General features: G+C 36.7%; 1 protein-coding gene across 1 annotated transcript in view; it reads right to left on the bottom strand.

Moving 5' to 3' along the window:
- Nucleotides 1-27,113, bottom strand: part of LOC107092654 (partitioning defective 3 homolog B-like) — a 128,789-nt gene that overhangs the window by 59,027 nt on the left and 42,649 nt on the right. Inside the window, exons 3-5 of the mRNA XM_015387250.1 lie at nucleotides 22,462-22,615; nucleotides 19,034-19,128; nucleotides 2,987-3,057 (exon numbers count right to left, since the gene is read on the bottom strand). Of these exons, the coding sequence (XP_015242736.1) occupies nucleotides 2,987-3,057; nucleotides 19,034-19,128; nucleotides 22,462-22,615 (320 nt within the window). The remainder of the gene's footprint in view (nucleotides 1-2,986; nucleotides 3,058-19,033; nucleotides 19,129-22,461; nucleotides 22,616-27,113) is intronic.

Genomic DNA, 27,113 nt, shown 5'->3' on the forward strand with positions numbered 1-27,113 from the left:
ATAAGTGAATAAAATAATGATGTAAGCCATTAGAATATAAATGGTTTATTTTGAAATTTCTATCAGTTATAATTTCTGAAAAGTCCTTAACTGAAAGAGTCATATGTAAGTAAAACAGCTTAAAATGACCAGGACAGACATAAAGAGAAGGTTTGGGTGTTAGCAGAATCTAATTATTGAAAAATGAATGAGTGAATACAATAATTATGAAAGCTATTAGAATATAAATGGTGTTATTTTGAAAATTCTATCATTACAATTTCTAAAAAAGTCCTTAACTGAGTCATATGTAAGCAAAACAGCTTAAAATGACCAGGACAGACATAAAGAAAAGGTTTGATTGTAAGCAGAATCTCATTAGGAGCTTTTTTCACTGCTGATGAGTGAATTTACTGAGGCACAGATCACCAAAGATGTATAGCTGCTCTTAAACCACATGAAGCTTCTTGAATCGATTTGCTTTTGTGCAACCAGTGGAACTTATTTACCTGTCCCCCTTTCCGGCTTCCAAAGCACCTTTAAAACTCACGACGAAATATAGTGGAAACGCCATTTCAATAAACCAATCTAGAGTAAATCAGTTTCCCCGTAGGAGAAAGGACATTTTGATTTACGCGTAATGAGTTCTTTGAGGTGCATGTGGTGTGGTTAAAATGATGATGAGCCATTACTGTACATTTGAAAGCGCAGAAATAGTCACACGTAAATACACAGCGGACCACGGAGTGCTTATAGACGGCCACATAAAATAAAAACACACAATCATTCAACCCCTGCTTGGCTGTTTCCATATTTATGACCCTTTCTCCATTTTGGACTTTTTTTGTTGTTGTTGTTTTTTTGCAATTTCAAGGGTCGTTTCCCTGGTGAGCAGAAAAATCATTACTTCACTTTTAAATTACTCCCAGCTGAGATAGTTCTTATATGATTAGACTTTTTTTTTATGTGTATGAATGGATATGTGGAAAAACAGAAGTTAGAGGGAAAATGACACAAATGGGAGTTGGTGACTACCTTTGTATTTGCTGCACTGCGTTGTTCAATACCGGGGCTGGTAATGGAACAAAAATCTTTCTGCATAGCTAGCTTAGCTATTGATCTTTCTGTCAGTTTTGTCTATTAAAGGCGCAAACAAGTTGTCACAGCAGGGATAGAAGTTAATGCCTTTAAACATACAATCCTACATGTTTATGTATCTTTCTTTGAGTATAAGGTGAGGTCTATAAAGGCTAAAAGGGCTCTATGTAAGTTAAGCCAGATTCATTATTCAAACCTACTCTATGCTTTATTCAAAAATTTATCAAATAACTACAAAATTACCACATCGCAATTTGTGGTTATTTCTAACACATACATTCCAATTATCTTTTGGATCCATTTTTAAAATTATCTAAATATTTTACTTGTCTTATAGGTGATGATGACATCTCATCAAAGAGGTTATAAAACAAACCATTAGACTTTGTTTCCAAGTTTATTGGAACGCTCAACGCTATTTCTGACATTTGAATTGAAAAATCTTCCCAGATGGGAAGCGAAATGTCATTAAAATCCAGTGGATTGTTTTGTAACTTTTTTGGAATGACTATAACCTGGATGACTGAGGATCTTCACCAGTATATCTCATTAAAGAGAACATTGGAATAAAGTTCTTGAACAAACCAGGAACCATCAAGAATTAAATCTGCTGTCAACTAAGAATTAAGTCTATCAGCCAAGCATGGGGGTGGCAGCATAATGATGTGTAATAGTGGACAGTCCGCTTTCCTCTCCATTCCAGGCAGCAAACCATTGCACTAAGTGCAGACAGCAAAGGCATGTTTGATCAAGCCTTCGTTAGATCAAGTTTTTTCTCTGCATGATTAAAATCCCTAATAAATACTGATTAATTGCCAAAATCCAACTTTCCTAATTCAACACAAAAACCATAGTTGCAATAAAAGCCTAAATCATAAACCTTCATGTCTATCAGAACCCTAAAAAAACTTGCATATTGATTTAAAAAAAGCAAAAACAAAAAAAGATTAAATATACTTAATGAGCTACATATCATAAATATTTGTTAAGTTCAAGTTCTTTATGAAAGATGAGAAGATATGTGAAGCTTAAGTTGTTTTTTTATTGAGAAAAGCAACAAGCTGGTTAAATACAAACACACTCAATTAGAGCATTATGATAATGAAAACATTTAAGTATTTGAGACTTTATCCAACACAAGACAGATCTAAGCATTACAGCCTCGTTTAGATTATTGTTAACCAGATTGTCTATAGTGAGCTCCTGTTTTGCTGCGCAAAGTAGCTGCATGACTTCCCCACGTGTCTAAATGTAGAAACCCTTCCCCAAAGAGCCTCATGCTCCTCATGGACCCAGAAAAATAAAGCCCATCAGAGACACTGGGCATTCTGCAACCCAGAACTTAATTAAGCAGCATTCATTAGTGCCTGCATTTAAAAATAGCGGATCCAACTGTGTTTGTAGCTGTTTATCTTTGAGACCATGTGTTTATGGCAATCTAAGCATATTTTATGTCTTTTATGTGAGTGTGTGTGTACGAGAGACCATGACCCTGTTTTGGCAGTCTTTTGTAGTTAGCTAATGATGGAGCTTTTTAACAGTAAATGTATCTGCAAGAGCCTTGATCTGGATTAGAAAACAGCTTTAATGAAAAGAAAGTGGGACAGAGGCACACTTATAAAAAACAACAAACATGAATGTGGACAAATATACACAAACACAACCTTCTCATTGGACAGAAACACTCATTTCACACAAACAAATGCAATGATTCTGCAGTTCATCTGGGTAAATTACCAGCAAAGCAAATGAAAACAAAGTCATTGGAACAGATAAGGACCAAGAGCTTATTTCAGATTAAAAAAAAAAAACAGCTTTAAAATTTCTGACAGTAATCAATCTGAACCTTTTTTCTAAATCTAAATTTAAATAGTTTTTCATTGAAGCATGCAGAAAATAGGTCACTGACCTGCTGCTAAAGGTCTGTTTGCCTTGAGCTCGTTTCATCCCAGTAGGCCCCTCCACATCAGGACTGGCTGCCTGCGCACACACAGAAACAAACAGCACATCTTCATTATTACTCAGCCACTGATTGGTGATTTTTCAATACTTAACAATAGGCAGAAATCAAAAAAGAGGGAAAAATGCTAATATTAGGAATAATGTCTGAATTAATAAAACAAGTAAGCAAAAATAACAATCAAAGAACCTCCAATGTTTTGATTTTAACCTTAATGAACTCCATTTGAAATCGAGGACCCAAATGCTCGATTCTTACAAAAAAAAAGTGACTGGAACACAAAAGGGAAAGAAAAATATAAATATGTGTAATGATGAGAGGAGAAGATGCTAATTTGAGCAACAGATGAAGTACCAATTAATTTTTGAAGGCAAGCAGACGGTCTTGTTAAGCAGCAATGTTTTAGTGGGCATGACAACCAAATGAAAAAGGTATTTTTCCTCAGCATACCATGGATACTGAAACCAAACACAGCAAGTCTAAAGTAAATCTAAGGTATGTTTCTATTATTTGCTTAATAACTTAGAAAGTACTTTAAGTATTACTTTAAAGTTAATTTTAAATAAAACACAAACAAAAATAAATCATTTTGATAGATTAAACATACGTGTTATGGCTTAATTTCTGTTGATTTTGATGACTAAGGCTTATTGCTGAATGGGGACCCAAGATTCATATAATCAGTTAATTCAAATAGTACATAAGTACGTAAGTACCACTGAATGTGATTTTTTTACACCAGAAATGTCCTGTTCTGACCTATGCAGTCATTAGGAAGGCTGCCGACTTGAAGTTTTTCATTCAACAGTCAACCATAACCTACATTATACTATCAGCCTCAGAAATATTGCTAAAAACACTGACTGGTCAGAGAGTTTTGTATCTAAGGATCTAAATGAAATGTTGGATGGAATAAAAGGTGTGTTTGGGGAAGGTACACAAGCAACAGTTATGGTGCCCTTATTCTTAAGATTGTAAAATAAAGTCTGTACATCCAGAAATCACATTCTGCCTGTGGAGATTTACTCTCTCTAGAAAACTACAACAGCCTTAAACCAAAGATGACTGGATTTCCACTCAGTTTTCAAAACACAGTTCAGTACCAATCTTTGTCAGTTCTGGATGTCTGCAGTTCAACATCCTGATGAGATCACATCCAAACTCCAGGTTGCTCAAATGTAAGCCATCAAAAGTGATATTAAATCCTTGATAGAAGGCAAAACCAATTCATAAGAGTGGGAGAAGTTCTGGTTGCTTTCGATTTACGCTTGCCGTTACTTTTACATTCCTTATTTTAAGCTACTACAGAAGAAGAAATGACGACTGAAGGATCTTATTTGGTTCAAGGGGTAAGAAGACTAGACTATAAAAAGTCCAATGTTTTCTTTTTAACAAAAAAACCCCAAAACATTCTATATTTAATATGGAAATCATTATCCTGGAGTACAAAGAAGAGTGCCTTAAAGTCCCCTATGGCAGGCCGTTTTGACATTTATTAAAAGAGATTTCTTCTCTGTTGTTCCATTTGTAGATCACTAAAATAAGATTCTTCCTGGTAAAAACCTTTTCCATAATAAGAGATGTTGTAATTTTTATTTTCTCAGCAGAAACTCAATTTCAGACTGTAAAAAAACAAAACAAAATAGTATATAATAATATTATATATACACAATAGTATAAAACATATAACCTATGTATGTATAACCTAATAAAAATTAGGTTTTATATACCTAGAAGCTGGTAAAGATTCCCAGTCATCCAAGTCATCGTAACATCAAACAGTTAAAAAACAATGCACTGGACTTTGTCCACAAGTTTGAAGATGTTTCGCTTCCCATCCAGGAAACTTTTTCATTTCAAAATGTCAGAAATAGGGTTGAGTTTGAGGTTTTAAAAGCCTCAAACTTAACGAATATATACATAGAAATATTTAGATATTTTAAGTGACCGTTCTATTTCCAGAACTCCAGAAGCATTAATGTAAATATGAAGAATGTTATTTTGTTTGAAATGTTCATTTTAGCAAAAAAAGAAAAATGTATTTTAGACATCAGGGACAAATATTCAAACAAACTATTGTAATTAGCTATTTTTATGTACTGTATTTAATGTAATGTATTTTAATTTAGTGGAGTATTGTATTAAATTTCAGCGCAATCTCACAGGGAAGAAGCGCACCTGAAAACAGGTGAAGATAAACTCTCTTAATTTCCGTTAGTATTTACACAGTGAATACTAAGTGGCTGTTTCACTGTGCTGTTTTTTCAATAATGCTGTTATCACACATCAACCTTCTCTTCCTGCTATCAAGTTCTGTTAAAGATCTGCTAAAGAAGTAATGCTGCTAATGTGACGGATAAGCTCTGGATGTATGTGATGGGCTGTAACGGTAGCGCTCATAAAGCTATTTTTCTGAATATAAAGCACAATTATACATGGTCTGAGAACCCTCTCCCTATAGATATTTAATTTTCTGTGAATTAATGTCATTCATTCTTTAATTAGATCCTCATCTAAAGGACATGCAATATTTGTTTTTAACACCTAATATGTCTAACGGACCTAGTGACAGATTTTTTTATTGTTCACACAAAACTACGTCAAAAACCTACTGACTAGATCAGGAAATAAAACGACCGACTGACTTTAAGAACAGCGGAGACAAGTGCCGTTTGTCAATATGTGTACTTGTGCGTTCTCATTTGCTCGTGAAACATCATCAGCCTCAGTCCTAGTTCTGTTCCAATTCACAAGAACAGCAGACTGAGAACGGACAAAGTCCCCAAATGTTGTTCTCGCCCCTCCCTATTTACCCAGCATGCATCAGAGCAGACTTGTCCGTTCTTGAGATTGACAGCAGCAGAATGCACTGTGGCAGCGGCAGCTTTCAATAGAGCGCTCCATTGAAAGTTAAAAGTTCTCTTTTCTGTTGTTGTTGTTCAATAAAAGTACCTTTTTAAGATCATTTGAGGCGAGAATATTGTACTTTAAAGCGTCCCATATGGTCTATTTACTGATTTAGTGCATAATTTACATAAAAATATCCAAATCTGAGAGAACCACGGCAACCAGCGGACCTCCGAGGCTAACCGCAGCCCGTCTGCAGCGGCCCTCTCTCGGCATAGCCGTGTGTGAAGGATTGCTGGCTCTGATGGCGATTTTTCTGTTTTATCTGGCAAAATGTTCATTTAATTTATTTGAATGTGTTAATTATTATTCCCGCCTCTAAATAAAAAAAAAAGTAATAATTTATACTTACATAGAGACTATTAATAAAAGGAGGTGAAATGCAGCTCTAGACGAGCCAGTTAGTGGTGATGTCAGGAGTACACTTCTTTCCAATTGACCCATATTTATTCTGCATGCTCCCGTTCTCCCCAAGTCCATACTTTCCTGTGTTCTTCTCAACAACATACTTGGCGAGGACACAAGTCCGTATTGGCATTGTAGAGAATGGAGAAACGGCAAAGGTTTACTGAACAAAACCTGCTCCTGACCAGGTTAATTCTGGGGAGAATATTGCTATGGTAACAGAAACAGAGATTGGGTAAACTTTCTATGTGAAACGGAAAACTCAGAGTTTCCCTGATTTCAGGTTTAGGAAACGTAGCTTTTAGTAAACCTGCTTTGAGAAACAGACCCCTAAATGCTAATAACTTCAGACAGAAGGGTTGATTTAAAAAATCTGTTCCTCCTTACCCATTGCCAGAGCAGCAGGGTGCTGCATTTATTCAGTATTTCAAGCGAACAAAGCCGTGGCCAAGTATTGATGGCCTATACTTTACATTACATAGAATCCCTTTTAAATAGGTCATCTGTACTAAATCATATCTGTAAATTTTCCCTTTTTATTTAGTTATCAAAATAAACAAGCTGCCTTTTTTATTCCAATATACCTAAATCCACTTTTCTTGTCTATTGTCTATTTAGTTTTTTTCAAATCTCTAAAAACATGGAATAATTTGCACATCTGTAGTAAAGCAAAATTAGAATTTTGAATTGGTCTTAATATGAATAAAATTCATATAAACTGTCATATCTTGTTTATTTTAATATTATGGAAAAGTTCATTTATCTCAAGAAGTTTTAAAGCCTTTTTTTCCAATAAATATGAAAACTAATTTAAGATCGGAACATTATTATATAAAAGTTTTGAGGTTGAAATAGGGGATCAGTGAATAGTGTGGTTAATAGTTATTTTTTAAAGGTACTTTAATCCAGACAAATACTTTGCCAGAACACAATTTCAAACTTATTGAATATGACTGTATATTAATTTTAATATGACAGAGCAGAGCTTAGAATTCAAAAGACACTTTAGTTTGGTAGCTGAAGAACCTCTGCCACTGTAGAAAATGAACATCCTGTAATTCAAAAGAAAATGAAGTTCATATTAGCAGTTAAGGATTTAGACATTAGTGAATATGCAGCTATCGCACAGGGGCATTTTGGAGTGGGCGGACACGCCGTCCACACATTTGTGTAAACATATGGAGGCCAGCTAACAGGTCAATAAGGTTCTGTGTTAGTAGATGGCCCTAATGGATTCAAAACATGACCTTCAACCTTTTACCCCCACCATCCTATCCACCCATATGAGCCACTCTAACTGCTTCAGAGGAAAGGAGGCGGAGAAAGAAAAAAAGGAAACTTAAAGCTAAAGAATTAAAGATGAAAAGGAGAACAACATGGGAATCAAAAACCCAGCAGGCGGTGTAAAGAGATGTAGGAGGGTAAGAAGAAACCTAACAGACCGGCTGCCAATACAGTAAACAGATGTTAAAGCTTTAGTGACTTGGAAATTAATTGGTCTGGTCTGGTTTTTAATGCTGTCATTTGAGCTTAATTAGTTAGAATATGACAGGTGACATTAATTATCCCAACCCCACTGTCATGACAGTCGCTCATACATTAATTGCAGTGCTACTGTTGCTTAATTGTATGTCTCATTTAATAAATGAATGCAGGAATATTTTCTCTGCATCATTCTCTTTATGAAAGAACAACATATTAATTACAAAGGCCAGCAATGCCGGTAACTTATCAAAGGGCAATTTAAAGCAAGTAAATTAATCTGAACGAACAAATGTGTCTCATTACTCACGTAAACATTTGAGTGATTTCATAAAACACTCTGACCAATTAAAGCCATTGAATCGCTTGTAGACAAAGGCATCTTCTAAAGTTTAATATTGTGAATTTTTTTTTTTTTTTTTTAGATGATAAACCTTTTCCAGCAATAAGACAATAGGAATACAGGTTCTAGCAATTTACATTCTGAGGTTAAAAACAGAGAAGAGTGAAGAGCTCATACTCTACAGTTCTCAACATGATGTTAAAATAAGAAAACAACTCATTTTAGAAGAAAAAAAATTTGCCTAGCATGACACGTCTATGAACTGTGATTCTAATGACTGTATTAATTTTGTATCAGATATGGGACCCGCCCAAGTGGAAGGATTAAAAGAGCTTTAAACACTGTGTTGAGGTTGTTGCTACATGCAATTGATCATGGTGCACCTCCACAGCAAAATAAAACTGCCACACCTTCAGAATGAATGAAAACATATGTTAGAAAACATAAAGCACATGATATTGTAAGATTTACATTTGTTCACTTATTATAGTAAGGATCACGGCTCAAAAAAATGAAATGTAAAACTGAACTTTTACTTTGAAAAACCCACAAACCACCTGTCTACTGGGCTGAGCTGCCCTCGGTAGTAATAGGAAAACTGGCAAAGATACTATAATGTATAATAACTTGGTAACGATGTCATTATATTTGGGGATTTTTCAGACCCATCTACCAACTTCGTATTTTTAAAAAGTGACAATAGACAAAGGCAGTGAGTTTTCAATGTGTTTTCTTGGATTTTTGCTACCTCATATGAAATGAACAATGTTTTACCATCACAGTTTCACAGCAGCATAGAGAGCATAGTCTCTATCTACCCTCCTAAAATGCTCTCTAACAAGAAGCTGCAGCTGCCTCATCCTGAAAGCCCTGCATGTATTCAGAGCAAAGAGAGGAGAAAGCTTAATTTCCAATTGCAAACATATAACACATGCACAAAGCTGTCAACGATAGCATCCTGGTTTACAAAGCAGGATGTAAATATTCTGTTTTTAGTTTTTAATCTAGTCTATTTTTTTGTCTGAAACCTTGCACTAAAATAAAAGCCTGGTTACCAAACAGCTTGAATCACTTATTTACCACATAATGCTTGTGCCTATGATTACTTCTTTTTTGTAAAGGTACGTAGATGTACACAATGCAGATTCAGGCGATATATTAAATCAATTCACTATTCCATAAAGTTAAACTAATGTATGCTGCATTTAATAACAGCAACATAGTGAAGTAGCTGATTCAAGAACTCAGTAGAAGGATACCTCACCAACAGCAGGAAGCAGTCTAAAATATCATCTAGATGTGAATCCCGGCGCTTCACTTCTAAACACAACGTAACTACATAAAAGGAAAAATATTTCAAAATGAGTTAGTAGTTCCCAAAATTTGGTTTACCAGAAGCCCCGGTAAAGATTGCAGTAAACTTCACATTGCAGCCTCATTAAGTCCCCTTAAAACAATTAAAAAAAATACCACCTTTAAAGAATAGTTATTTTATTTTAAACTTTTTATCCGCATATGTATTCTTCAAAATTCCTCTAAATATCGATAACTCAGTTAATTTCTACCTTGTTAAATTTTTTCCACAGCAACACATAGGAATCCACTAGCCTCGTGAGACCATCCTGATCTCGCGAGCTTTCAAGATTTCCCTCGCTAATCAGTCTGGAGACTCTCCGTTGAAGAAAATTTGGAGCCGTTCACCAAACGAACGTCCAGTCAGCGTTGGCTTTGAGGCGGGTTGAGGTGTGACGCAACGAGAAGCGCGACAGTTCAGTCTAATGAACATGGCGGCTTCAGCCGATGAAACTAGCGTTAGCATGGCTATCGAGCAAGTTTTATCGGAATTACAGAGTATTTCTTCACTGAAAGAAGAGCAAAACACGGCTCTGGAGGCTTTTCTCCGAGGAAAAGATGTTTTTGCTCTTCTCCCGACTGGTTTCAGCAAGAGTAGCCTGGCTGTTGTGCTTATGCTTCGTTGATCTGATTGGTTTATTTGGCCCGTCTATCACCAACATAGGCCAATCAGCTAACCAGTATTTTCGCCCCTTCCCAAAATTACTTCAACGGAAGGTTTCCAGATGGATATGCAGAGCAAATCAATCTGGCGGAGTCAGGTTAGGAATCCACTAAATGTGGAACAATCGATAGGTTTATTACTTTTAATCAAAGGGTCAGGTTGCTTTAGATAGACCGGAAAAGTGAATAGCAAAAATGAAGAAAGCTATGAGGCGAGAAAATACCTTTTCACAGAACTGTAAATGAATCTTCAATGTAAACCTTAAACTGAATCAACGTTGGAATTAGAAGTAAGCATAAAAATCCCCCCACAGCAATCTAAGACAAAGCTGTAGATTAACAAATAAAAAAAGTTATTCAAGTTTGGCTACTTATGTTTTGTGATGCAATCATAACTATTGCATCACAGGACATTTCAAATGTTTTACCATGAAAGTTTTTTACAATAATTGCATCAAACCAAACTAAGTCAGGATTTTTATTAAATGCCTTTATATCAAAATTTATATAAGAATTATAGATGAAAAAATGATTAAAAGGCCTAATAATTTTAGAAAGCAATATAAAATCATATTAAATAACAAAGATTTATGTAAAATACTGAGGGGAATTGCAATGAAAAAAATAATGCATTAGTCTTTCGACATTTGACAGCTTAATCAATACTTGTGAGCATTAGTAGCCCTCCAAAAACTGGAGGACAGAAAAGCAGGATTTCCATCTCAACTCAATGATTAATAATCCTACGTTAAGTAACTACTGCTCGTGTATAATAAATGGGTTGCAAGCATTTATTATTCTTGGTCCAATTCAATAATTGCTCAAAGTGGATAAAAAAACGAAACTATTAGTAATATTACTAATTACTAAATGACCAATCAGCCAAAGTGTTCTCAGAAAATGCTATGAGGGCAAGAATGACAAATGTTAGCATGCTTGCTCTGCATTTTGTACAATTATGACTAGATGCATAAATATATATATAAATATATATACGCACAGAATAGTTTGGAATGTAAGGTTAATCATTTAGAGATTAAAAACAAAGTAAAGGAATGAGTCAGGAAAAAAAGAGAGAGGAAAGAGAAAATTGCGGACAGTACTTTCTTTCCCTTTACCACTCTCACAAAAAGGCCAAGTGTCAATTTGAGCAATTACCTTGGAGCCATTTCATCTGCAGGAACCTGACTGGCTAGGATAAGAAAGATGAATGAATGAATGAATGAATGAATGAATGAATGAATGAATGAATGAATGAATGAATGAATGAATGAATGAATGAATGTGGATTAATAGAAGTGGGACCGGGAAAAGATTGAAAACCTTTATAACGAAACAAGTTTTTTATTAATTTACAACAGGGGCTTTTACAGTGGTTCACAGCACTGACCCGTTATTGTTGTTATAGCACAGCAGGTGTGACAGTGAAAAGCTAAGATAGCAGAAAGATGGAGACACTGAATATCATCAACCCTACTGACAGAACATGGGAAAATGATAGTGACAGGATTCCCTTCTTTAAGCTTTAATGATGCACCAATCTGTACCATTTCTGATAACCTTTGTTTGTAAAAGTTAGTTTAAATACACAAAGATGGAGCTCTTGGAATGCAAATCAAGAAGCCATTAAATTCTTCATTAGCAATTTGGTGTCATTTAGGTTATGTCAAATTTGTGATAAAGGTTATAAAAGAGGGTTCAGTTAATAAGAAGAGTTCGCAGAAGGCTTGTTGCATTGCTGTTGATGGATATTGGAAATAACAGCCTGTAGGGTCTACGGGTCTCACTGGTTATTAAGATGCAGCTGTAGTTTAAAAATGGAAAGTATTTTAAGAATTTTATCCATAATTTAACTACAAATTGTTGTTCAGCCCTTCTGTCATGAAGTGTCTTCTTGGACTGCAGAAACGTATCTGTAAATTTAAAACTTTAAAATTTTCTTAAAGCTATATTTCCATCATTCTTCCCTACAGATGTGTTTGGGACAAGGTACCCTCTAACATCTACGTCCTGATTAGTCTATAAAGACTTTGGTATATTTGGTTTAGTCTTTACATTTTGAGATGCTACAAAAAGATTTTCAAAAACCTGCTGAGACAGCATCCAATCTGGGCTCCTCCTGGCCATTCATAGCTTACAAGTCAAGCAGGTGAAAATCTTCAAAAAAAAATTAAGCTTTCAAAAATCAAGCTAGCATCACCAAATCAAACAGACATGGAGCGCAACTGAGCTTCGATAGTGTTACACAGAAAATGGTCTCCCATTATAAGGGATAAATCACATCAGTAGTGAGTGACGCCATATCAGTTTCATTCAACTTCCCAGCATGACTGCCACTGAAGAAAGTGGCCTTGGCTGAAGTCCAGTGACCTGATCTCCATTGCAGTGTGAGCCGTCTAATGTGTGTTAATGGTGATAAATGATGTGCATGACGCACCGATTTGCTTCGGCACCAGTGTGTTTTGGGCTTAAATCCCCAGACCAACTGGTCACACAGACTATCTGTTATCACTCAGGCCGCCTCAGGTTTACATAGGCCGACAGATAAGGGGTGTGGCTGCAAGCCCGGGCGTCTCAGAAGAGAAGCAGTCGCAGTTTATTACAAATCCTTATGGTGTTTTAAACCATTTGGAAACCACAGAGACAGCAAAAAAGAATCTAGATCCCTTAGAGCCCTTTGTGAATTAGCCTGTAAATTAAGCCGAACTTTTATTTTCTTATAGGTTTCACTTCTTCAAAAATATAGTTTTACCCATAAGTTGCAGATCCAAATTATAGTAGCACTAAGTAATAATACAATACTTGATAATACTCAGGGAAAGCTTGCTACATAAATAATTGTCTGTCTTACTAAAAAAAATAGTTTAGGTATTAAGCTAGCAACAGAAAATGTACATTTGTGTTGTATGTATTGTTGTATGCACATGTGTTTGTTTTGGTAATAAGTTTGTCATGCCGTGTATACATTGCACTTCTCAAACACTGCAGGTTGCCATGAGCAACAATAAGTACATGAGGACCACTGACCACCTCTGAGACCCAAACACTACTCCCTGAACACAATGAACCCAGCAAGCCTATCATTCTAAGGGGAATACAGGCCTACTAGGAGCGGATGTTTGTCCTGTAAGGAGTCTTGAGGGAGGAAGGCTCATCACTCAATCTTCCAATCACACATCAACTTTATTTCAACTGTGGACTTGAGGGATTATCTGTGTCCAATTATGAATAGGGAATAAATATTAACAACATCATGAGAAACTAACCACACCTCTGAACAACCAGAGCCTTGTGTTTAAATGTTTACCTTAATCTAACAATCACATGGAAATATAAGGTAAATAAATATGTTATATTTATGTATACCTAACTACTATATTGTACAGAACACAAAAGCAGTAAGGACATGTCATGTCATGTTGATCTTCAAGGAGGAAATAAATAAAAGAGGGTGGCTTTGGTTTAATTTTTCTTGCTTTTTAAAGGGACCAAAGTCATGAATTATGACTTAATGAATTTCTAAAGTAGCGAACTCTGGTTGCATATGAATCAATCAACTTTAAAATGTTAGTTATCAAGCAAACAGCAGAGTTCTGGAGAAGCTGCAGATGGGCAAGAGACACTTGACTAATCCCTACCTACATACAAGGCATTACAGTAGTCTAGATCAGGGGTGGGCAACTCCAGTCCTGGAGGGCCTGTATCCTGGAAGTTTTGGATATGTCCTTGACTTAACACACCTGAATCAAGTAAATAGATAATTAAAAGGTCTCTGGAGAAATTGATTGCATACTAGGGAGGTAATTCAACCATTTGATTCAGGTGTGTTGGACCAAGGATGAATCTAAATGTTGCAGGAAACCGGTCCTCAAGGAGTGGAGCTGCCCACCCCTGGTCTAGATGAACAACACTGCTGAGCTGTTTTATTTTTTTTTTTTTCATTTAAGATTCAATTTAAACTTTATCCCCAGATTTGTGACAGTCCCTAAAATTAATTGACAGCGAACAAAGATCTATGTTTGGGGAAGGACAACTTCTGTCTTCTCGTTTAGACTAAGGAAGTTAAGACAGAATTATGTTTTAATGTCACTGAGGCAATGCGTGAGTTGCTGGATTTTTTTTATTTCATGCAAACGGGAAATAGAGCTAGAATTCATCAGCATAATAGTAAAATGAAATGCCATGTTTCCTAAAAACATAACCGAGGGGGAGTAGGTAAAGTGAAAATAAAAGGGGGCCTAGAATGGACCCCTGAGGGACTCCATGTGGAAGATAAGCTATGGAAGACGCAAAGTGGTTCGATTTTACACAGAATTACTGGAAAGGTGGGACCGAAAACCGACTGAGGGTGGCGCCCCTAATGCCCACACAGTGCTTGAGACAAGGCATTAAAATAATGTGATCAACAGTATCAAATGCAGAAGATAAATCCAAAAACAATAAAACAAAAAACTTTTCCGAGTCTTTAGACAATAATACGTAATTTGAAACTCTCAGAAGTGTTCTCTCTTTAGCGAAGGGCTTTAACTCCTGAAACGGTTAAGTGATATGAAGGCTTTCAAGTAAATTATGGTATCCAGTTGACTTATTATATTGTATTTCTGTGCTTTACACCTTGTTCTTGCTCTGTTTGTAAACGTAACCATTTTCAGTATTTACCTTGAAAAGACCACGTATGATATTATGCAATTGTGCAACCAGTTAACAAGGATGTAACAGAGCCAAGCTATTACATACCTGGATATACTGTATATATATTGCTTATTCTTAATGCACCTTTTTCCTCCTTGTTTGCACCTTCTTTAACTTCTATGCCAATATGTGACAAGTGAATTTCTCCGCTGTGAGGTCAATAAAGCTCATCTAATCTAATCTATTCCCAGAGAGTGAAAAGGGGCCCAAAAAACATTCCCAAGAGGGCTAAGATAAGGATGGCATGACAGAACTGGGTTAAAAGCGGTTTTTGGCAGAGCCGGAGTTCCACAGGTGCTCCTCTGTGAAAGTTTGCCAGACAAATATTGACTCATTAATTAGAAAGCAATCACACCAAGAAGCATGCATGTTGCAACAGTGGAGAGGAAAACTCTCTTTGACTGGAAGAAATCAACAGCAGAACCGGGCTCAGTGTGAGGGGCCACCTGCCGAGGCCCACTGGGATTCAAAGAGAAACAGGACAACTGAAAAACAGGCCCTGCTCCAACATCTATAAACAAAGGTGTTGATTGAAGCAGCAGAGCTACTGAGATAAACCAGTCTCCTCAATGCGCAAACTTGATCAGAGCTGCTGACATTCTGAGAGATTTTGCACTTGAAAACAAATTACAACAGAAAAAAACGGTTTCTCTCAACATAATTCAGCAGAGTTTGTGCAGCCCCCACAGACACCACATTTGACCATGTTTATGATCAATAAACTCAATCTCAAAGTTGTAAAAAAATTTTATTATGAGTCTGTTCCATACGATAATTCCCTACTCTCCACAGAGAGCTAAAGCAGGAATGACTATCTGAATGTGATGTAAAATGCTGTTAAACAAAAAACGTTTTTTTAGAGATCATGCTAAGAAATGTAACTTTTTTGGTAAAATTGTACTTCGTTATGAAAATAAATAAGTCCTACATGAACTTTTAATTTGTTTTTGTTTTTTTAAGATACCATAGCCATTATAAAGAATGACATCTTGTTAAACACTGGCATAGAAATGTAACTGAGATCAGCAGCAGGATGGAGGGACCAGATTGAGCTAACAGACAACTGTGACCTATGACCTTTGAGAAAATAAAAGATGGCCTTAAAAGTCAGAGGGGGTAACTCTTGAGAGTCATTCATCTTCATTAATGGAGACTGATGTGGCAAAATGTGTCTGAAGAAGAAAGGACAGGAAACCAACAGCATTATTTACCTCCTCTTTTTAACCCCTTACTGTATACCCACTGACGCACAAAAAGGCCAAACTACTGACCTGTTTCTTTTTACCACTTTTTAATTAAAATCCTGTTGTTTGGCTGGACCAATGATTTCATGGTAGTGACACTATGCTGCTAGGTTACACTGAATGTATTCTTGCTGTTTGGATTTTTTATGTTAATTTATTTTTCAAAAGTTATCATATTACAAACACAAGATAAATAACATTCCTTAGATTTTAATAGATTTAAGAGTGTGAAAGCAAGGGGAGTGAATACAAACTAATTTCACATTTTTCATATAGTTATTTGTAATATATTTGGACATAATGTGGTCTTATTCTCATGATAATATGGAATCTTGTTAGCTGTCACATCAATTAAAACAACATACATTAACATTTGAGACTAAAGTGACAAACTAAAAAAACATGTTTTAAGGGGATATAAGTTTTTCTGGCTGCAGAAGAACCTGATAATGCAATAACAATGTTTAGCACAGCTGAAAGAGCTTTCATCTATGGCAGTATAGGACTTTGATTAGTTGTTTCTTCTTTTTCTTTATTTAAACTGAAATAAATAAATACCCAATGGAGCTGATCAACAAAAAAACAACTTTCCTCAGCTGAACAAAAGGACTGCTGAAAACTTTGCAAGTGAGAAGTGAAATATTTTAAAGTAAAAGGGCAGAGGTCAAATCAAAGTGTTTATCCCCCTGAGAATCTTAATGTGCTTAGCATTTTTAATCACTATCTGTGTATTAGATTACAAAAGCACTGGAGAGAGTTCGGTCTGACCATGATTATATATCAAAGTAAATCAATATTTTTTAAAAAAAGGGTCTCTAAAAACTGAAAAAACAGACAAATATAATACTAAAACTCTAGTATGAAGGAACCTTAAAAAGAATGAATATAAACTGCTCAAAAATAAAGGGCACAATTAAATAATACACCCCAGATCTGAATGAATGAAATATTCTTTCATATTTCATTCTGGACAAAGTTGAATGTGCTGACAAAAAAAAAAAATTAATCATACTAAAAAACATCAATGGAAATCAAATATATTAACCAAGAAGAGGCCTGGATTTGTAGTCACACACCAAATTACTGGCTGATGCAACTTTGATGTAATGTTCTTAAAACAGCTCAAGGTGAGGCTTGTATGATCACCCTTACAGCGCATGGGCATGCTCCTGATGAGCTGGGAACTCCTTGACAGTCTGGGGTGCAACGTGACGTTGGTGAATGGTTCAAGATAAGATGTCCCAGATGTGCTCAACCGGATTCAGGTTGGGGTACAGGCAGGCCAGTCAAAAGCTTCACTGCCTTCATCGTTCAGGAACTGCTGACCACCAGCATATGGTCTCACAAGGAGTCTGAGGATCTCTCGGTTCCTAATGGCAGCCGTAATACTTTTGGCGAGGACTGTGCAGCCCTCCAAAGAAATGCCATCCGACACCATTACTGACCCACTGCCACACTGGTCAGGCTGAAGGATGTTGCAGGCAGCTGATCGCTCTCCACGGTGTCACCAGACTCTGTCACGTTTGTAACGTGCTCAGCGTGAACCTGCATTCCTCTGTGAACAGCACCAGGTGGATAATTAGCCAATCCTGGTGTTCTCTGGCAAATCTCAATCGTCCTGAACAGTGTTGGGTTGTGAGCACGACCCCCATCTGTGAACGATGGGCCCTCATACCATCCTCATGGAGTCAGTTTCTAACCATTAGTGCAGACACATCTATATTTGTGGCTTATTAGAGGTCGTGTATTGCAGGGCTATGACGGATCTCCTCCTGTTTCCCCTTGCAAAAAGGTGGAGGTAGTGATTTTTTTGCTGGTTTGTTGCCCTCCTATGGCCTCCTCCACGTCTCCTGGTGTACTGGCCAGTCTCCTGATAGCGCCTTGAGCATCTGGACACTACGCTGACAGACAGCAAACCTTCCTGCTACAGCTCACATTGATGTGCCCTCCTAGATGAGATGCCCTACCTGAGCCACTTGTGTGGGTTGTAGAGTCCTTCTCATGCTACCATTAGTGTCACAGTACCACTAACATTCAAAAGTGACCAAAACATCAGCCAGAAAGCACAGGCAGGTGTTCTGTGGTCCCTATATGCAGAACCACTCCTTCATTAGGTGTCTAATCATCATTCCACCTGTTGTCTACTCCATTTGCACAAGAGCATGTGAACTCGATTGTCAATCAATATTACATCCTAAATGGAACGTTTTTCACAGAAGATTTTATTGAAATTAAATTGTGTTGTTTACACGTTCCTTTTTTTGAGCAGTGTGGTTTGGGGAGCCTGTTTGTTGGTTTATATGGTTAAAATAAACTGAAAACACTCAACCTCTGACTAAATATTAAATTACTATCACACAAAGAATATTTTCTAATTGCTAGAAAAAGGCTGCAAACCACATCCATTTATGACAGGCGAGGGAGCTAGTGCTGTGATAAGAACTTCAAGAAAATTCATTTTGAAAAACACACCTAATCCTTTAAACAACTGTCAGAACTACTACATGGTAATAAAAGAAAAAAAAAAGCATTCTGCATAAATGCGTAAAGGTAAATATCAAAGATCATCTCAGAAGCTTTAGGAAAAATGGTTGACTTTTTAGATCTGTGATTGTTGGAAGTACTAAGGCTTTATTGGAGCCATTGAAGCTATTTAGTGTCATGTTATGTAAAACGACTCCTTCTTGTAGCCGATTTTATTATGCATTATATACCAAACAAAACATTTATCGCCTATTTTTGTGCATTCATATGCAAATAATTGAACATTTGTTTGAGTTAATTAGACTCCTCAACATGGCTGCAGGGTTTCTTATTTATGAACAATTCTAATTTAATGTGAAGCATGTAGAGAGTTTTATGTTCATTGATATTTTCCGTTTTATTACAACAGCTTCACCATCTTACCATGGTGCTGCTATCCTCGCTGTAGGAGGGCTCGGTATCTGTTGATTGCGGGCTGAGGGCTGAGTCACTGCTACTCCTCACCAGAAGGGGTGTGTCTGAAAAACAAAAGCAAAAAATTGCGAGGCAAATTATTTGTTTGTATTTCAGGGCAAAACTTATATATTAAAAGTTACTTTATTAAACTAGGTACATAGAAAGTAAATAGAAAAAAAGTATATTATAGAACATCTAACATATTTTACTTGGTAATTACTGAATTATTTAGAGGAATGTTCCACGAGTTCAAAAAAAAGAAAGTATAGACAATTTTTTTTCCTTTCTTAACCTCTTTCTAACTACAGCAGTTAGATCAACCTAACAGGCTTCTAAATTTGTATATGTATGTCCTGATGTATAAGTAACATACTGCTCCCACAGTCTCACACTGAATGTTCTGACAGCTGATTCTGCAGAGGTGACAATTTGCGGGAAGTGTGAGAAGTTAATGTATTATCTCCTCACATCCCATCGGCAAACACACTGTTGTTCATGCCTCCAAATGGCCAATAAGTGGCTGATTTGTAGATTTGTGTGCGCAAGTAGGTAACAGATGATAATGGCTCTTTTCTTCACATCTCATCGGCCCTCTGCATAAAATCATCATTTACCATAAACTGATAAATGGAACACACCACGCTGCTGCTTGTGCTGCTGATGGGACTTGGGGGAAGAGGGAAAATGAGAGGAAAGTCAACACTGCAGAAAGCTAAGCAAATAAATAAGATTTAATATGCTGTGGGTTTTATTATGATACGTGTGGTACACTCTGAGAACCCGCCATCCCCCCCTTAAAGGGAGCATCAATCTATAGGTATACATTAGGAACACTGTCATGTACTCGCCTATAGCTCAACTGGGAATAGAATGGCAAAGGTGGCAGTGAGGGTGGAGGGGACTCTATATGGTTAAAGTACTCTGAAGACATACCAAATGATATTTGTAGGGTCATATATTGATCGTGACAAATGGACCCTTGGTGCTCCTAAGAACTACTGGGGGATATGGATTACATCAAACCTTTAATCGATTCATCTCGGCATAGAAAGACAATTACAGGAAGATGGCATGATGGACAATGATAGGCAAAAATGAGAACATTTGTTTCAGGAATTGTTTTTAAGATGACTTTCTTCAATTCTCCTGCCCCTAATTCCCCTAAAAGAGATGCAGATTTGCTATGTATCAGCATCTACTGTTTAAAGACTTCATTTAGAGCTGCCAACTAAATCAGGAAAAAAAAAAAAACAACTTTAGAGAACTTGGACAATAGGAAGATAAATAAAAACTGCAAGCCTTAAATAAAATAAAAAATAAAAACAGTTCTGGGCAGTAAATGTCCAGACATTTAGTGAGAAGTAAAACATTTAGAGTAAGACGGGGATGAAAATTAATAATGAGATTTGAAAAGACAATATTTGACTGTCAGAAAGAGAAATTATGAGGAGCATCTAACAAGCTGTTGAAGATGGAAAGAAAGAGCCAACTGGGACTGAAAGTCCAAACAACAGACAGTTTAAGAGGCCTTTCTATGACCTTCCTTACACTAACACTGTGACAGACTCCAGGGTTCTGTTACAGATACATATCACCCCACATCTTTGCTGATGGGTGATTGTACTGAAACAGACTAAACTTCCCGTCTGAACAATCCAACCAAAACCCTTCTTGTGAGTTAGGAAGGTTGTCATCAGTATTAAACATTAAACCCTTATTCAGTTTAAAAACATTAAGGCTCATATAAATGTGACCATTCAGTCTTTTTCCATAAACAGCAGATCTTTAATCTAAACTAAAGGAAAATAATTATTTATCAACATAGATAAAAAGTAACTTTATAATAATAATGAGGTGAAATAATCTGCTTTGGCTGGCTGTAAGGACACACAGTCCCTGATAAATGTGGTTTCCTCTATTAAACTAAAGTTACATTTGTCCACATCAGAGTGACACTTTCCAGCACTCTCACAAGCACATATACAGTAACACCAGTGAACAAGCGCTTGACTTGAAATAGGACAGAGAACTATGAAAAAAGAGATGGAGAAAACAGTAGAGAGACAGACGGAGTGAGAGAATAAAGGTCATGCAGAAAGGTCTGGTCCAGGTAACACAGAGCAGACATAAACACCAGTTTTTGGTCTAACGCCTGACAGAACACACGCACTTCCTGTCTTCCTATCCTCGTCTAACTCTCTTTGGCCCGCATTTCAATGCCACTGCTTCCAACCTCCTGGCCTCTGCTATCTTGCCTTCATTACTGTCCCACCCATCAAATCTTGACCTTTGGCTGCCTTGGAAATCACAGTTTAACAGTATTACACTGTATAGGAAAAAGGCTCTAAAACTAACCTAGCAGCTAAAATATTTGCATTTTTTGCTGTATTCATATCCTAAATAAAGGCAAAACAAACTCAAGATAGTTGAACAAATTTTACAAAAGCTTTTGTTGTTTTATTTTGCATTAACATAATCAGTCAAATGGACCTACAGTATGAGTTGAAAACAATGGAACTGTTTGAATTCAAATTAGCAGCATATTTCCATTCATTTTGAAGAAGTGCAGGAAGCACCCATGATCAGAGGAACATGACAGAAAAATCACATGGTTGTTCTTAAAAAAAAGTGATTAAGAAAGGATTAACATATGAGATCACAAGAATTTATATTCTAAGGTTTTTTTTTATTACTCCTAAATAAAAAAGATTTATTGTTATATTTTTGTTTTACCCTTATTTTTTTAACATTTTATAGTTTTTTTTTCTTACTTAAAAATATCTATGGCATTTTTTTACAATTGGATTTTCTTTTTTTCAATACCATCTCATCTGATTGCAAATAGTGCTGGAAGGTATGGCCAAAACCAATTTCATGACATATTACCTAATTTGGAATGATAGAGTAGACTTTTGAGATCAATATAAATCAGTGAAAGAATTAAAAAACTTCCAAGAGTGCCCTAAACAGATGGCTGTACAGACTTATGATAATTAGTTTCTACGATGTTTATAAAACTCCTTTAATACAAGATTTAGGAAATTTCTGCCTTTAGCTGCAAGAAGTTGGCATAACAACATTTACTCTTAATGTTGAGATATAACGAATGGTAGACTCCGATCTCTTGAAAAGCTAGACCAGAAGCAATGAAATGTTGATAACTATCAATCCATCCATATATTATATGACACGCTTGTCCCGAGTGGGGTCGCGAGGGGTGCTGGTGCCTATCTCCAGCAGTCAATGGGCGAGAGGCGGGGTACACCCTGGACAGGTCGCCAGTCCATCGCAGGATAACTATCCTAGACACTTTATTTGTTTAATATACTTGCAATAAAAAAAACACATAACAAGACAACACAAACATAAATATCGAAAACTAGAGACAAACTTACTAGATTTGAGGGCTGAAGAATTGACTTCAATCTCTCCTCCTGTGACTGGTTGGAAAACAGAGGGCTCCGCCTGGTGCAGGTCAGGGCTCGGGGTCAGACTCGAGTCAGTCACACCCCTCTGCTGGGCTTCCTGCTCCTCGTATACCGCCATCAGCTGTAAAAACATACATAAAACAGCATTTTATTTCATTATAAGACAGCCTTACCATGAATCTCTCACAAAATAGCTCACAACTCTATTTTCATATATGCTGTCTAAACACTTCCTACATCACAACTCTGAATTTAAAACCAGTGGGAACATGAGTTCATGGAAAACATGCTCCCAGAATAAGATATTTTCATCTATAGTCAAACACTTCAGCTATTTCTATACCTTTAACCCTGACGTAAATTAAAAAGCCTTCTGATTCTAAAGAGCATAAAAATGGTTAAGAAGGTGAGTGTCCACACATCTTCAGTGTTACCTTCTGGATGAGGACGCTATAGAGGACATCTAAGGAGCCCAGCATTGTTGTGATAAAGTTGTCCACCTGGTCCTCACTAGCTACTCGCTCAAATGATGTCTGCTTAGCATGTTTTGAACCTGCAGGCTCTTTACTGTGTTATATAGGGATTCCCTTTCTATTGAGGACTGCAGTGAGTTTCTATTAAGCCCGACTTTGCAGCGGTTGTCACCACAATGTTCGAGGGGCCTCCATACAATTGCTGAATAGAACTGTCTGGGCATGTGTGCGCTCGTAAAGCCACATTTGTGTATGCTGCCCAGCCATGTAGTCACCAAGGATAAAGAGAGAGGTTTCTGGCTGCACCAAGATGTTTGGAAATATTGTTTCACATTGATGCTGTCTCTGGTTTTTGGGCTCCAATCATCCTCAGCTTCTACAATCTTCAACTTGTATTGATTAAGTCACTATATGCGTCCTTTCAGTTCAGCACAGCCTCATGAGGCACAGAGTAGAATAGTATCGAGTTACACAATCTCGCACCTTTCCTGCCATGTTCTCATCCATATCTCACCAGTTATTCTCTCAGATTCTCACACATCCATGTTCTGTCACCCACCCCACTTCCATCTGTCTAACACAGATTCATCGCATTGTGCTCTTCCATGTCTCCTTTTATAACAGACCGCCTCTGACTTTCTGAGCCTTTTTTCTTTCTTTAAACCCACATTTCTTACAGATCACCTTTCAATCTCGAAAACCAGTTTTTCTTTTGTAAATACTCGATTTTATTCCCTCCCTGCTCTTTTCTTGCTTCATTCACAAACGTCTGTCAGAGACAGTATTGGAACATGAACTCTTTCTTCTGTTAAGCAACTAAAATGATTTCTATTGATAAGGATGAGTTAACCCCATCCTCCCTTTTAAGACTTCAGTGAAAGCTGTGAAGTTTTACTCTTTTTCAGAGGAATAGGCATTAAAAAGCAGAACAAAAAAGGGTCACACAGGAAGACTATTAATTTATAAACAGAATATAGTTATTAACAAGCTCAAATACTAGACATAAATTATTTTTACACATTCAAATGTTAAAGTGTTGTTTATATATGTAATTCATCCCCATTATTAAGATAGTGCTAAGTGAAGTTACCTAATTAATAAACAGAGTGTGCTTCTTTTGTTTTAGTATAAACAAAGCGGTTTCCTGAGGGCTTGATAGCAGGGCTACAAAAATTATTGTTTTGCTGATCAATTAATTTGTCCATTACATTTTTGATTAATCGATAAATAATTGAACAGCAAGATTTTTACAGAATACTGACCAATACTGAAGGGAACCTGTTAAGAGTTTGCAAAATACTGGACTGGTGGAGGTCTCCTCTTTAGACTGGAAAATCCCCCTGAACAGCCAGAGAGCTACAATGGATTTGAGGAAAGCAAATAATGTTCCGGTGTTAAAACAAACCAAACTTAAATTCACTTAAGAAAATGCGGCAAAATCCAACCTGGCTGAGAATGAGCTACTTTCTAAATAATAATTAGATAAAAGGAAAAAAAAATTTTTTTAGATGTGCAAAGATAAACCACAAAAGGGATATTCCAGTGGATAATAAGGGATTTACTTTATAAAAATAACATTTTTAACCAGTTAAATGAATATATATTTTATAAATGGCATTAAAGAACGGAAGGGGACTTCTGTTGTAGATCACATAAAAGAATAAATGTATGAGAAATGTGCAGGAAAATCTAAAAGCTCACTATCAAGTCTGTAATAAGGCAGTGATGATAAGAAAGGGTAGACAATCAGATGAGATGGGGCAGAGCTCTGCCTTTGTTACAGCTGCACAGGATTCAAAGACCTGCCACACAAAGTGACAATGCAACTTCAGCATGGGAGGAAGATTATTCTGACAGACAAAAAGGTAACACCGCAAAAAAGTCAAAGCGAGAAAAGAGAAAGAAATGATAAAAGAAGGCGTGAGGGACAAGGAGAGAGAGAATTATAATGACAATAACGAGGGAGAGTGAAAGATAGGCTGTACTGTAAACCCCTCTGCAATGTCAGACACTAAGAGCAAAAAACACTAGCCTAAAAGTAAAAAAGATTGTCTGAGTGTCACTGTGTCAAGAGCTGGAGCGACGATGTGCCCATTTTCTCCAAAATCAAAAGTGACATGCTGTCCGTTCTATCTCTCTAAAATACAGCACATTGGAAAAAAAAAAAAAAAGAACTTTGAAGATCTTTATAGTAGCTTATCTTACGGTTTTAAGCTAAAACATACAGTGAATGTAATGCTCTTCTTGTACAATAAAAGTAGATTTATCTGTAATGCGCTCATAAACTGGCTCGGGTCACTGGGATATATGAAAGCTAGATCAAATGCGCTCATCTGACCAACAACTAATGGACCTATGTCTGCCTGAAAGCTCACACTTTCATTACCAGGTGATAAAGTAGTGTGACATCATCCGTGAGGGTTGCAGATAATGTCACAGTGCATTTGATGGTGTTACCTCACAAAAGGGATATGTTAGGCTTTTCTCTAACCTTAACCTCTTCAAGGGGAGAAGAGCTTTAAAGTAACACCGCCCCTAACTGAGGTAGATCACAATAAGAGAAAACAATCACTTGTGCTGCTGGGTGAGCATTCACAAAGATGACAGAAAAGAAAAGTATTTGTTAGAACAGACATAGGCTGACAGAGTATACAATGGTGTTGTGGTATCAATTTTATTTTCAGTAGCATTTGTAACCATAAGTCATTTTAAAGAAAATGTGACTGCACTCTCAGCAAATCTGTCAACACCAGTGCTGACTAAAGATGAAGAGCTCTGAAATTCTGTTATTATTTTCCTCCTTTTTTTCCAGTTTCAGCCTTCTGACAAATCACAAGCTTTACTTTAATCATGCTACTGACAAGTTAATGCAGAAATGCTTCTATCAACTCAGGGGGGGCTATCAGACATGCTATTTGTGTGTTTCAAGGCAAATAGGGGGTACTACTAAGAAAGTGTTGAATAATGATTGGGAAAAGAAGGACAGTAAGAACAGTTACAGCACCGTAAAGTTATGAAAATCTAGAGCTCGAGAGCTTATTTAACAACTTTTGCGTCCTAGAGCCACAAAGTAGCGTTTGTGCAGATCCCTCCTCCAAGCTGCTTCTAGACTTTATAATCATTGCTGCTACCAACCTAAATGTTTTTTAACCTGCTACTTGCGTCAGTAGTCCTTGATCTGATCTATGCTGTTTACACAGCATGTCAATTATGAAAGCTGTAGGCAGATCCTGATAACTAACAAAGTTAGCAGCAACCATCAGGTAACTGCAGATGTGACACAAAGGCGTTGTAATTCTAGATATATACAGTTCTTTTGGGACGTAATGAACAACAACCAAAACACAGCTCCACTGCAGCTGCAATAGTGACAGTTACTGTATGATTATAGAAAACTGTTTTCTTATTGTGAGCCCTCCTCCCACACTGTGATTGGCTCAGTTGGTTTTAGACAAGAGCGTGTTGAGCCTAACCCGACTGACTTATTCCCCCGTGAAAGCCAGTCTGACTGGCCAAGCTAGATCTGATCCAGAATGATTTGCATGTTCCTAATCCATTAAATATGTGTTAATGACATTTTTAACACTTTTGATCAATGCTAATACTTTTTCTCTCTTTTAATTTTTTTTTACTGAATGTCTTTTTTTTAAAACAACTTTACATTAGTTTTCCTAAGATGTCCTTTTTCCTCTTCTGTTGGAAAGCTTACCTTTTCAAGTTTGTCCTTTTCATGTATTTAGTCTTGTGTCTTCTGTCTACTCCTTTTTGTCACACTTGAAATGAATTTCTGTAGTGTTTCTATTCCATTTTCATTTCTGATGGTTAAAGATCATACCCATCGCTGCTAAGGAACTGGGCTTCTTGGGGTTTGGGCTCCGGGTCCTCTCATCGGTCCTTCTCTTGTGGGTGTGACCATCCTTATGTCTCCAGTGTCCCAGTGATCTGGGTGGCCACTGGATATCTGGACCCTGTAGGGTGAGTCTGAGGCCACCCACACCTGCTATTAAGCATATTTTCTTTCTGAAAAAGCTTTGTAAATCTTTTATACACGAGCACGTCCATACATGGATGTTGGCCCACGTTTTCAGAGATACACACTAATGCTAAATACTAAGCTACATATAACTAAGATATATATACCACACT

Source organism: Cyprinodon variegatus, unplaced genomic scaffold, assembly GCF_000732505.1.
Source record: "Cyprinodon variegatus isolate N-32 unplaced genomic scaffold, C_variegatus-1.0 Scaffold389, whole genome shotgun sequence".
NCBI lineage: Eukaryota > Metazoa > Chordata > Actinopteri > Cyprinodontiformes > Cyprinodontidae > Cyprinodon > Cyprinodon variegatus.